At 41.8% G+C, this 13,486-nt stretch overlaps 1 protein-coding gene across 1 annotated transcript in view; it reads left to right on the forward strand.

Annotated features, from left to right (window-relative positions):
• The window catches only part of LOC140489208 (sterol regulatory element-binding protein 2-like), a 73,590-nt gene that overhangs the window by 24,444 nt on the left and 35,660 nt on the right, over positions 1–13,486 (forward strand). The window contains exons 6-9 of the mRNA XM_072588501.1: positions 1,269–1,383; positions 1,631–1,812; positions 2,640–2,826; positions 8,843–9,027. Of these exons, the coding sequence (XP_072444602.1) occupies positions 1,269–1,383; positions 1,631–1,812; positions 2,640–2,826; positions 8,843–9,027 (669 nt within the window). The remainder of the gene's footprint in view (positions 1–1,268; positions 1,384–1,630; positions 1,813–2,639; positions 2,827–8,842; positions 9,028–13,486) is intronic.

Here is a 13,486-nt window from a genome sequence, read left to right on the forward strand (position 1 = left end):
CTCAGATGTAAAGGAATTTCTTCCCTCAGAGGGGAGTTAATGTTGGGAATCCTCTATTTCAGAGAGTTTGGAGGTTAGATTGGTGCAAGTGTCTTTTAAAGAGGATGTATGTGGAATTTTGAAATTTCATGGAGTTGAGAGCTATGAGGCGGTAGCATGAGAGAATTATCAAGGCCTGAGACGCATCAGCTATGGTCTTGAAGGGCCGACTGGCCTACAGCTGCTCCTATTTGTTACGTTCTTGTTTACAAAGATCCAGCATTTCTTGTAATGGTTTTTTCTTGCTGAGGACAGTTTAACTCTTGCAAGTCAGGAGGATGTTTGGTATGCAGCAGTGGTGGTAAAAGGTTAAAAACATTTAAAATCCTTCTCTTTTAATTGCAGTTTTTAAACAGCAAAATAAATGTATAACTGTGTTAATGATAGAGGCCAAAATAAAGAATTTTTTTTAAAGTTCTTAGATTAGATTAGATTAGATTACTTACAGTGTGGAAACAGGCCCTTCAGCCCAACAAGTCCACACCGCCCCGCCGAAGCGCAACCCACCCATACCCCTACATCTACCCCTTACCTAACACTACAGGCAATTTAGCATGGCCAATTCACCTGACCCGCGCATCTTTGGAGTGTGGGAGGAAACCGGAGCACCCGGAGGAAACCCACGCAGATACGGGGAGAATGTGCAAACTCCACACAGAGAGTCACCTGAGGCGGGAAATGAACCCGGGTCTCTGGCGCTGTGAGGCAGCAGTGCTAACCACAGTGCCACCGTGTCGCCCACTTAGCTGCAGAGTATTTTTTAATTATTGTGAAAAATTTGACATTCCAAAAGTAAATAGTTAGCCTTTCAGGGTGTTTAGGAGTAAATATGAAGTTAGTTTAAAACCTGGTCATGCTTCCATTAACAAGGTGCAGCTTTTTCTAAGAATTATAGAGCATGGTTAACATGAATTGTTGAGGGACGTTAAATCTGAGGGAACCTTACAGAGTATTAAGTAGTTTAATTGGCAGCAACCTTTTCAGTTTCCATGTTATTAGCGCATGTCTAGTCTTTCAAAATTGCTCTTAATTTCACTGGAGCAATGACAATGAGTGGTTATTTTACCACAATAAAATCTATGCTAATGTACTTCATAATAGCACAACTATGTGAAATGCATTGTACTAATTTAAGCCCGTCATTCTCCAGAAAGTACGGTTTCAATGTTCCATGTACTGTTAAGTTTGAATGGAAATCTAGGCAAACCCTAACATGCCATATTTTGTAGGCGAACAAATCTGGAGTGCTGAGAAAGGCCATTGATTACATTAAATACCTGCAGCAGACCAACCACAAGTTACGACAGGAGAATATGGCATTAAAAATAGCTAATCAGAAAAACAGTAAGTAGTGTTAACTTTTCATCACCAATAGGTTCCTATTTCTGTGCAGTAACTAATGTACAAGAATCAGTGTTGGCCTTCAATACTATTCATTTTCATTTGGATTCGTCCTTTTGCACACTTAGCTGTTGAACATTAATGATGCTTAAGTGAAAACTTATTCAGAATGATGCTTTCAGCTGCATTGATGAGTAAATGTTGGATGTAAAATTTATAGATAAATTGATTTCTCTTTCTCTTTTTACAGAGGGCTTAAAGGCACCAGAAATTCCCAGCCTTTTAGACATTGATGTTGACCTAAAGACTGATGACTTCAAATCACATTTATTGATAATGTCGCCACCACCTTCAGATTCAGGTTCCCCAGGCACTTTCTCACCTTGTTCCATTGATTCAGAGCCAGGAAGTCCTCTCCTTGAAGAAACAATGGTAGTAGCAGTTTATATTGGTCTAATTTCAGTATATTTTTAACTTAACATCCTGTTGGCATTAATGCTATATTACTGATGATACAATAACATTTTCAAAAACTGTTTTAAAACCAAACCTTAGCATTCCAAAGAGAGATGATTTACATTTTTAGATTGCTTTATTTAAAATGTTTATTAAGAGTCATATATACTTGCCTCTCATGATTTTAGTCTTGCTCAACTTCCTTTCTTGTTTGAATAATCCAAATGGTTGTAGTTGCATGCATGTTGTGCTAATACTATCGTATGTGTTACAGTACACTGAAATCTGAATTGCTTTTACATGTATGTTGTAGTTTGCAGCTATGGGCAGTAATAAGTGAGGCTCCAATGTGTTTTCTCTATCACATGGCTGACCCACAGTCTTTCCTTCTCTTACTCTCTGCTATTGGCATGGATTAAAGGAATTTGCAGATTTATACTCCAGCCATTGATCAAGTTGTAAATGCATCTTCTTTGGCCATAATGCCCTGGGTAAAACTTGAACTGAGAACTTCAGTCTCGGGGCAAAGAAACTACACACCGTAGTATAAGATTTCCAGTAAAGAATATAGTAGAAATTAGGAGTTCTGTTGCTTCCAAGCTCACTGAATGCTGGAGAAACAGTTGGAGCTTTCAAGAGAAAGATTACTGGATTTTTTTGTTCAGTAATGAATATTAAGAGATTTGAAGGTAACGATCAACAATGATCTAACTGAATGATAAAACAAACCAAAGGGCTGCTATGGTCTTACCTTGATCCTAATGTTCCTATTTATAGTATTTATTGCTACATTCTCTATTTAGGTAAAGGAAGAACCATTGTCCCCCCCGACCCTTGGTATGCTGGATAGCTCTCGGATTCTACTGTGCACCCTCACCTTTCTCTGTCTATCCTTCAACCCACTTACATCACTTTTTGAGCGTGTGGGATACTCCACAACAGCTGAAGATTCTGGACACTATGGTAGAAATATGCTTGGAATTGAGTCTGGTAAGTTCGAGTAGAACTCCTTGTAGCAGAATGTTTGCTGATCCATACTTTAGTGATGGCTACCCGTTAGGATTTTTTCTTGAAAAAGCCTTATATCTATAAATACATGCAAGTTGCAATACAGAAACAAGTTCTTTGGCCCGGTCTACCGTTGTCCTCTTTGTAAACATATAGTTCTAATCCTGTTCATCTGCCTTATTCAACCTCCTCTCCTCCCCCTTTTTTCCATCCACCTATTTAGTTTAATCTTAAATACTGATAAACCACTGACTCTGGAAATAAATTCCACAGATTTAAAGATGTATATAGACATGTTTCTCCTGGTCTTTATTGTGAATCTAGTATCTATAACCCTTTACTTCTTGACCATTCAGCTATTAGAAAGAGTCTGCTTTTATTTTAAGTAAAAGCAGGAAATATTGGAGCTACTCAGGTCTAGAAGCAGCTGTGGAGAGAGAAACAGAATTAACATTTCAAGTTCAATATAACCTCTTCAGAGTTAGAGAACATAGAACAGTACAGCACAGAACAGGCCCTTCAGCCCACGATGTTGTGCCGACCATTGATCCTCATGTAAGGTAAACCTAATATACGAAACCTCAAATTTCTGAGACCATATGCATGTCCAGCAGTCTCTTAAATATCCCCAATGACCTTGTTTCCACAACTGCTGCTGGCAACACATTCCATGCTCCCACAACTCTTTGCGTAAAGAACCTGCCTCTGACATCCCCTCTATACTTTCCGCCAAACAGCTTAAAACTATGACCCCTCATGTTAACAATTTCTGCCCTGGGAAAAAGTCTCTGGCTATCAACTCTATCTATACCTCTCATTATCTTGTACACCTCAATTAGGTCCCCTCTCTTCCTCCTTTTTTCCAATGAAAACAGTCTGAGCTCAGTCAACCTCTCTTCGTAAGATAAGCCCTCCATTCCAGGCAGCATCCTGGTAAACAACCTCTGAACCCTCTCGAAAGCATCCACATCTTTCCTATAATAGGGCGACCAGAACTGGACACAGTATTCCAAGTGCGGTCTAACCAAAGTTTTTTATAGAGCTGCAACAAGATCTCACGGCTCTTAAACTCAATCCCCCTGTTAATGAAAGCCAAAACACCATATGCTTTCTTTAACAACCTTGTCCACTTGTGTGTCAATTTTAAGAGATTTATGTACCTGCACACCAAGGTCCCACTGTTCCTCCACACTGCCAAGAATCCTGTCTTTAATCCTGTACTCAACTTTCAAGTTCGACCTTCCAAAATGTATCACTTTGCATTTATCCAGGTTGAACTCCATCTGCCACCTCTCAGCCCATCTCTGCATCCTGTCAATGTCCCACTGCAGCCTACAACAGTCCTCTATACTGTCAATGACACCTCCAACCTTTGTGTCGTCTGCAAATTTGCTAACCCATTCCTTCAATCTCCTCATCCAAGTCATTAATAAAAATTACAAAGAGTAGAGGCCCAAGAACAGAGCCCTGTGGAACACCACTCACCACTGACTTCCAGACAGAATACTTTCCTTCCACTACTACTCGCTGTCTTCTGTCGACCAGCCAATTCTGTATCCAGACAGCTAAATTTCCCTGTATCCCATTCCTCCTGACCTTCTGAACGAGCCTACCATTCTTCTGAAGAAAGATCATATTGGACTTGAAAAGTCAACTTTTGCTTTTCTCTGAACAGATGTTGCCTAACCTGATGATTTTTCTCCTGCATTTCTGCTTTTATTTTAGATTTCTAGCAGTATTTTGCTTTTATCTACCTTTATTCTCACACCCACATTTTTTGATTGTGTTTCAGATTTAATGTTGTGTTGCCCTGGATTCTGCATTATACCAGTGATCAGAAACCTGATTTTTTTTTTACCTTTCTTATGTTTCCTCGTGCCATGGAACATTCTAGTGAATTGTACCTTTTCTAATGTCTCATTGTACATCCTACAATGCTAGGACCAAAACCCTACAAACTGAGTTCTCCTTAAAGTTTTGTGCAGCATTATCTTTACTGCTTTGCTTTTCTAGTTTGTAATTCTTTCTGTAAAATATAGATTATCATTAGCCTTTTTTATGACTTTGAAGGAGTGACTCTAATATCCCATGAATCTGTACTTCAAAAAATCCTTCTGCTATCCAAATCTACTTTTCCTCAGAGTGTAATTGCTGTTATCTTAATTATTCATTTCTGGGATATGGGCATCGCAGGATATGTTGCCCTTGAAAAGATAGTAGTGTACTGCTTTCTTGACACACTGCAGTCCATGTGCTGGACTGTACTTTTCTTTAAACTAAAATACATCATGTTAGATTAACTGTAATTGAATTTCTTTTGTCATTTTTAACTCCTTCTCCTCATCTTAATGATTCTCATTATAGCATTTTAAACAATTAACTGTTCAACCTATTTCAGTGGCAGCTACAAATTTTGGCCATCATTCCTCCATGCCTACATAAAAATTTTTGATGTGTGCAGTGAACAGAACTGGCTCTATAATAGAAGATTTTGCACTCAAAAACATAAGAAATAGAAGTAGACTATATGACCCCTTGAGCTGCTTTGCAATTCAGTCGATTATAATCAATCTTCTGTCTCAGCTCTGTTTTTCTCTTCCCTCCCGGATATCCTTTGATTCTCTGACAAACTAACAATATACTGATTTAACTGATAAGGTATTCATTGCTTGTGTATTTACATCTGTCTTGAACTAGAGATTTATAAAGATTCATAATGATCAGATTAGATTCCCTAAGTGGAAACAGGCCCTTCGGTCCAACTAGTCCACAACGACCCTCTGAAGAGTAACCCACCCAGACCCATTTCCCCATATTTATGCCTGACTAATACACCTAACTCTATGGGCAATTTAGCATGGCCAATTCACCTAACCTGCACATCTTTGGACTGTGGGAGAAAACCGGAGCACCCGGAGGAAACTCGTGCAGACACTGGGAGAATGTGCAAACTATACACAGATAGGCTCCCAAGGCTGGAATCTAACCCAGGTCCTTGGTGCTGTGTGGCAGCAGTGCTAACCACTAAGCCACCATGTCGCCCATAATGGAGAGTGAAGAAGGTAATTTCGGAGTACAATGGGACCTTGACCAAATGGGCCATTGGGCTGAGGAGTGGCAGATGGAATTGAATTTAGATAAATGTGAACCAGGGCAGCGTTTGTACATTTAATGGTAGGGCCCTGGGGAGTGTTGCCAAACAAAGAGACCCAGGGGTACAGTTGCATAGTTACTTGAAAGTAGAGTTACAGGTAGACAGGGTGGTGAAGATGGTCTTTGGCATGCTTGCCTTGATTGGTCAGTGAATTGAGTGTAGGAGTTGGAACATCTTGTTGTGCCTGTACAGGATATTGGTTCAGCCACTTTTAGAATACAGCATTCAATTCTGGTCTCCCTTCAATAGCAAAGATGTTGTTAGATTTGAAAGGGGTCAGAAAAGATTTGCAAAAATGTTGTCAGGATTAGAAGATTTAAGATGTAGGGAGAGGCTGAATAGGTTAGGGTTTTTTTCCCTGGAGCATTGGAGGCTGAGGTTACCTTTTATAGGGGTTTATAAAATCATGAGGGGCATGATTCTTTTCCTAGGTTGGGGCTCTCCAAAACTAGAGGGCCTAGGTTTAAGGTGAGGAGAGAAATTTGAACACCTGAGGGTTAACTTTTTCTCGCAGAGGGTGGTGGGTGTATGGAATAAGCCACCAGAGGAAATGGTGTATGTGGGCGCAATTACCGTGTTTAAAAGGCATTTGGATGGGTATGGGAGTAGGAAGGATTTAGAGGTTTATAGGCTAAATGGGACAAAGTCAGGTTGGGATGTCTGATCGGTCCAAAGGGTCTGTGTCCATGCTGTAGAACTCTGACTTTGAGGGATGAAATTGCTCCTCATCTCAGTCCAATGCAACTGACTTTTGAAGACTTTGTTCCCATGTTCTGGAATCCACTCCTCTCAATGTCAGCTCTGTGAAGTTCTTTCAGAATCTTTTTCAATGAGACCATCTCTCAATTTTCTAGTCTCCTAAAGAGAACAGACTAGTCTATTAGACTTCTAATCCCAGGAGCTGCAATGTAATAAACATTCACTGTACAGCCTGCATTGAGTAAGGAGACTAACACTATGCACATACTTGTGTTGTGGTCTCACCAAAGTCCAATATAAGTATAGAAAATCTTATTTTTCTGGATCAGTTCATTTGCAATAAAAGCCAGCGTGCCTTTATTGCTACCACTCTCTCATCCCTAACCACTCCGAAAAGTCTGAGCTTCCCTCTCCTGCCTTTGATTTGACTTTTATACCTCTCCCAACTCATGTCTTTTTATCTTCTTTAGTAATCACCTGTGGAATGTCACATTACAGGCTTTCCTGAAGTCTAAATGCAGTGTTACAACAGCACTTCCTCAAACTGTTATGTCTGATATGTTCTCAAAAATCCTTGGAAGTTTATTATGCACAATTATGTGTCTTAATATTGTTTGTGACATTGACTGCATCTTTATCCAGTAATGTGATAACTTTGTCCCTAATTCAAGACGGTTTGTCATTACACCGTTAAGCAAACTGAATTAACTTTGTCTCCCACTTTGACCAATGTAGAATACATTTTTATTTATCAGATTCTTAGCACACTTCACACTGTATTGAATGCTGTAATCTCATCACACATCCCTTCAATTTGCACCCTCATCTTTTAGAATGTATCCTGTGGCCCAAGGAGTTTTTTTTTGTAATTTGAATAACTTAGCTGAAATATTCCTTTTATCTACTACTATAGTAATCATCCTACTCAGAACCACTTCAGGCTTTGCTTTACGTCTGATATCCTTCTGTTTAGATATATTTTAAAAATCCACTGACTTTTTTTTTAGCAAGTGCTCCCAGTGATTTGGCCAAATTTATGTTTGAACAATGCCATTAAAAGGAGATTGGCCCAGACTTTCCTATCCCATAACAGCAAGTGTTGCTACATTGCCACAAATTGACTTATTTAAGACAGCTCTGAGCAGGCATCAAGCTTGCCTATGACTGCAGCCCTTAAAACCCAGAATTTGAAAAGCGCTCTAGCACCACTGGCTCTGGTTACAGACCTCTTCTGCACCAGCTAAACAGCAACCAACCCCCCCCCCCAAAAGCCCCAGTTTTTTAATAGCATTAGTGTAGGTAATATAGGCGATGGTACTTTGTCAAATGCACTTGGCAGCATATGCCTCTGATTGACCTCTGACTGACAGGCTGAGGCTATTCATTTGTCATTTTATCTCACTGCTGAGAGCTTGGTGTGATCAAGTTGTTGAAAAATTGACAGAGTCCACTTTTAAAAGTAATTCACCAGCTCTAAAGCGTTTTGTGACTTTGAGAATGGGAAATGAGCAATATAACTACATGTCTTTCCTGTATCCTGAATAAGTTTTAAAATTAAATAGAAAATTGGAAACAGATTTGACAGGAATCTGCAATGTGTGCAATTTTAGCAAAGGTGACTCTAAGGTTTTAAAGTCCTTGTCCTCGTCCTTCTTTGAATAGTAGCCCACCCAGACCCACTTCCCTACCCTTTTTACTCATTTACCCCGACCCATTCACCGAACCAATATATCCCTGAATACTATGGGAAATGTAGCATGACCAATTCACCTAACCGGCACATCGTTGGATTGTGGGAGGATACCCATACAGACATTGGGAGATTGTGTGGAGTTTGCACAGACAGTCACCCGAGGCTGGAATCAAACCCTGGTCCCTGGCGTTATGAGGCAGCAGTGGTAATCAACCCTCTTGGGTGAATTAATGCAACTAACTGGAAAAACACCATGAGAGATACAATAGTATATGCATCGATAATAACCATATCCTAATGGGTCCTTGAATCAATTCAACCACCACCTCTTTCACAAGAGAGTTTTAATTTCGTAGACCCTTCAAATTATATATTTATACAATTTCAGTTATAAAATGCCCCAGTGTTGCCATCTCTGTTTTTGTAATGTACCCTTTTCTATCTGTTTTTAGGAGATACAAAAGGATGGTTTGATTGGATTCTGCCCACATTAATCCTCTGGCTGGTGAATGGGGTCATCGTACTGAGTGTATTTGTTAAACTCTTCATTTATGGTGAACCAATCACACGCCTCCATTCTCAGTCCTCTGTCACGTTCTGGAGACATCAGAAGCAAGCAGATCTTGATCTGTCCAGGGTATGCATTTAATTTGGTTGGAATTGGGGGGATAGCATGTGTAATAACCCAATCATTGCTTGCTGTTGTGGAAATGACTTTGAGTCTTGTTTCAAGAAGGTTTATTTTTCGTGAATTCACGGAGAGGCTGCCACACAGTACATAGAACATTACAGCATAGTGCAGGCCTTGATGTGGCGCCGATCTGTGGAATCAATCTGAAGCCCATCTATCCTGCACTATTCCATTTTCATCCATATCCAGTGACCATTTAAATGACAGTAAAGTTGGCGAGTCTACTACTATTGCAGGCAGTGCGTTCTATGCCCCTACTACCTCTGACATCTGTCCTATATCTATCACTGCTCGATTTAAAGCTATGTCCCTCATGCTGGCCATCACCATCCGAGGAAAAGGGCTCTCGCTGTCCACCCGATCTAACCCTCTGACTATACAGTCTCCACTGTCCCACAGCACTCTCCTGAGCTGAACAGTCAGCCTATATTTATACAATGATGCAAACAACTTTGCTTACATTCCGCACTTCACAGTAATTCAAGATAAAGGTAAGCACCAATCACCTTGTTTCCCAAGGATAGAGAAGCTAACAAGCTCAGGAAGCACCTCTACTAATGAGCCTATGATATACTCCCTATATTTTGTCAAATTATAATTATAGCCTCAGTTTTTATCTCTCATAGTATTTTCCAACTAAAGCAAGAGGCTGAGAGCCAAGATAGGTTTTATCTTGGTCAAGTATCCCATCATGCAGCAGTATGCCAAGTTCTTACCACTTCCACAATTCCCAGATCAACACCTAAGTTTAGGATACTGGCACTTCCAAAAAGGGGATGCATATCCTTCTGGAAAAGGGTGCATACTCATACATGTCTGTTCATCATAGGGTACAGTCTGGTAGATGATCGTGGTTTTGGAGCAGAAAATGGGGTTGGAACAAACTGTGCACAACAACAGCCTTAGTTCTCGATATGATAGAGTATCAGGAGTATGATAGTAAAGGTGATGAGCCCAATGACTAAGGAGAAACCCCACTTACCCAGCTAGGTAACGTCAAAGGACCACCCAGAATCAAAAGTGACTTCCGTGCGAATGTAAGTCACCAAATCAAAGACATTTTTAGAGTTATCTGGTATGTAGGTACAACATTCCAACCCAATACAGCACAGGTGCCAGCCTCCTTGGATAATAAAAAATCCAAGGCCAAGCGGTTCTGAAGAGCCATGTTCTAACTGCGACTAGCTCAGCATTGATCTCAGTCAGGGCCTCAGCAGTGTCAGTGGAGACAGTTTCCAACACGGTTTTTTAATTTGCTCAAGTCTTGGGAATGCAGATAGATTCCAGTATCAGGAGAAGACATCCAAACTCTGGTGAGCGATCTGTTGGGCTTCAAGGGTGAAGGTAACCCATCCAAGACTCTAATGCGAGATACTACGTATCCTATATAACACGACCCTCCAATCTGAGGGAAGCTAGGGATAGACCTTAAGACTGCAAATAAAATAGGCACTGTTTTAGGAGGTTAATTTGAAATCTCTGTCCCTCCACGACTTGGGAGCTGGGTCTTTCCACAGAACCTGACATTAATGACATTAGACCAATTAAACAAAAAGTGACCTTTACTCGTCCAATTTTTGGATAAATTCAATCCAGGGGATAATAAAAGAACATTTGAGTAGATCCATTTAAGTGCTAGTAAAGACGTTCCCGTGTCATGTGAAGCTAATGGTGTTGTTAAGGACTACAAGAAAAGGGGCATATGGGATCTGTTACAGTCAGGTTGATACCAATCTTGGAATGAAGCCAGATTATACCCTGCTGACTTTCCCTCCTGCACGTCCTCTGAGTTATTAAGTTTGCGTGAAGAGTTTTGGCATATTAGCCATTCGACAACTTCAGGCCAGCTAAAGGATACGGACCACAATGGGTCGGCATATGGACACATACCCAACAGTTTCTTTTCCCATCACATACACACTTTGGCCAGATACAAAAAGTATTGTGATGTATTGATCATCTTAGTCGCTTTATTCTCACAACAGAGGGCAAGCCATTTTACTCAACCGTACTGTCTCTAAAAGCCAAACCTGAAACTCCAGGCACCAGAGCAAGGGGTTCTGCCCCAGGGGTACTACACCTGGAAAAGTACACTGTCTTCCTGAACCCTATATTGACAAACCTGGAGTTTGTCTCATAAGAATGATCAAGGATCTCTGTATGGGTTCGGGAGCAATTCAAATCACATCTCTGCTGACACATGCCTGTGACCTGCCTTCTCCTTTCACGCACTTGTTAGAAAACCTTTTTAGCCTCCATAGCTTCACCATCCACAAGGAATCCGTCACATGGGATCACCCCTCACATCCCCGAGAAGCGCTACAAGGGAATCTTGGAAAATCTGCCAGACAGCGGAGGCTTAACTTACCAGAAGCAACATTACAAAGTACCTGGCACTCTTTTTGCCTTTCACCGCAATGGAGGAATGATGGTTAACTCTTTCCCCAGACCCTAATCCATCCCTTGCACACTCTGACTAAAAACAGCATTAGAGCACGATACAGCATTAGAGCATGTCTGTCACAAGGCCATATATCTCTAGTTTCTGTCATTGGCAGGCTGAGGAGGTCCAGGAATTGTATCCACAGGGTTCTCATAATTCGCTTTAGTAGTTGCAGTGTTGGTGAGGTTATGTATCTTACAGTTGATCACGTGCGCCCACAATAGGTCCTTCCAATTTAATGGCAGTTCGGGTGGTCAGTAACACTTGGTACAGTCCCTTCCACCTAGGGGAGAGAGAGAGCGTTTATTGAGAGACTTAACGTACACTAAATCGCCAGGTGTAAAAGGGTGCATGTCTGACCTATGGGGTTTTGGCATGGCCTCTGTTACCTATGAATGATTTGCCTGGGCTGCTTCACTCAGGTCTTGGGCATATTGTAGGATTTTCTCATCTACCACATCAGGGTTATTACCGATGTAGGCAGAGGGGGTCGGGTACCAATAGACATGGATCTTCCCGTAAGAGTTTCAAACTGGGTTAGAAGAGTGGTTCAATTAACCTGGTTTCAGAGGGTGTTAAGGGTAATAGGCAAGACTTCATTCCACTTTAGTCCAGATTCCTGGCAAGTCTTTGAAGTGTATATTTTAGCATACCGTCAGTTCGTTCCGCTATTAGATGTAGGTTTGCTTGCTGAGCTGGAAGATTCATTTTCAGACGTTTCGTCACCATACTAGGTAACATCTTCAGTGAGCATCCAGGCGAAGCACTGCTGATGATTCCTACTTTCTGATAATATATGTTTGGGTTGGTGATGTTGTTTCCTGTGGTGAAGTCATTTCCTATTCTTTTTCTCAGGGGGTGGTAAATCAGGTCCAAGTCAGTGTGTTTGTTGTTAGAGTTCTGGTTGAAGTGCCATACTTCTAGAAATTCTCGTGAGTGTCTCTGTTTGGCTTGTCCTAGGATGGCTGTGTTGTCCCAATCGAAATGGTGTCCTTTCTCATCCGTATGTAAGGATACTAATGAAAGAGGGTCATGTTGTTTTGTGGCCAGTTGATGTTCTGTGCCTGGACAGCTGCTGTAAGGTGGATTGTAGAGGGGGCTTGTATCTTAACGAAGGAAGGGGCTATGACTGCACGTGTCCAAGTGGCCTCACAGTCTGCAACATCTGTGGCAGCGTTGTCACGGGACACCTCATCCTTAGAGATAGTATGAGCTTCACATTTGACTACCATGACATGTGCAGGGTAAAGTACTGCTCGTTGATAAGATGGATGTGGAGAAAGTGAGGACTGCAGATGCTGGAACTCTGGGTCGAGAGTGTAGTACTGGAAAGGCACAGCAGGTCAGGCAGCATCCATGGAGCAGGCGAATCGACATTTCAGGCGTAAGCTCTTCATCAGGAATGAGGCTTGTAGGTCGGGGCTGAGAGATAAATGGGAGGGGGGTGGGGTTGGGGGGAAGGTAGCTGGGAAAGCCATCGGTGGATGAAGGTGAGGGAGAAGGTATACATCATAAGGAGCAGTGATGGATGGGAAGGTGGTGCAGAGTTAGAGGCTGGGGACTAGGATAATGTGGGGAGCGGGGAAATGAGGAAGCTATTGACATCCACATTTATCCTGTGTGGTTGCATGGTCCTAAGGTGGAATATGAGGTGTTCCTCCTCCAGGCATTGGGTGGTAACAGTTTGGTGGTGGAGGAGGCCCTGGACCTGCATGTCCTTGACTGAGTAGGAGGGGGAGTTGAAGTGTTCAGACACATTTGGTAGAGGTACAGGTAAATTTCTGATGGATGTGGAAGGATCCCTGAGTCCTTGGACAGAGGTGAAGGGAGTGGTGTGGGTGCAGGTTTTGCACTTTCTGCTGTGGCAGGGAAAGGTGCCAGGAGTGGGGTGTGGACGTGGGTGGGGGGGGTGTGGCGGGGGTGGAGGTGTGGACCTGACTAGGGAGTCGTAGAGAGAATGGT

This window comes from Chiloscyllium punctatum, chromosome 18 (genome assembly GCF_047496795.1).
Source record: "Chiloscyllium punctatum isolate Juve2018m chromosome 18, sChiPun1.3, whole genome shotgun sequence".
NCBI classification, from domain to species: Eukaryota; Metazoa; Chordata; class Chondrichthyes; order Orectolobiformes; family Hemiscylliidae; genus Chiloscyllium; species Chiloscyllium punctatum.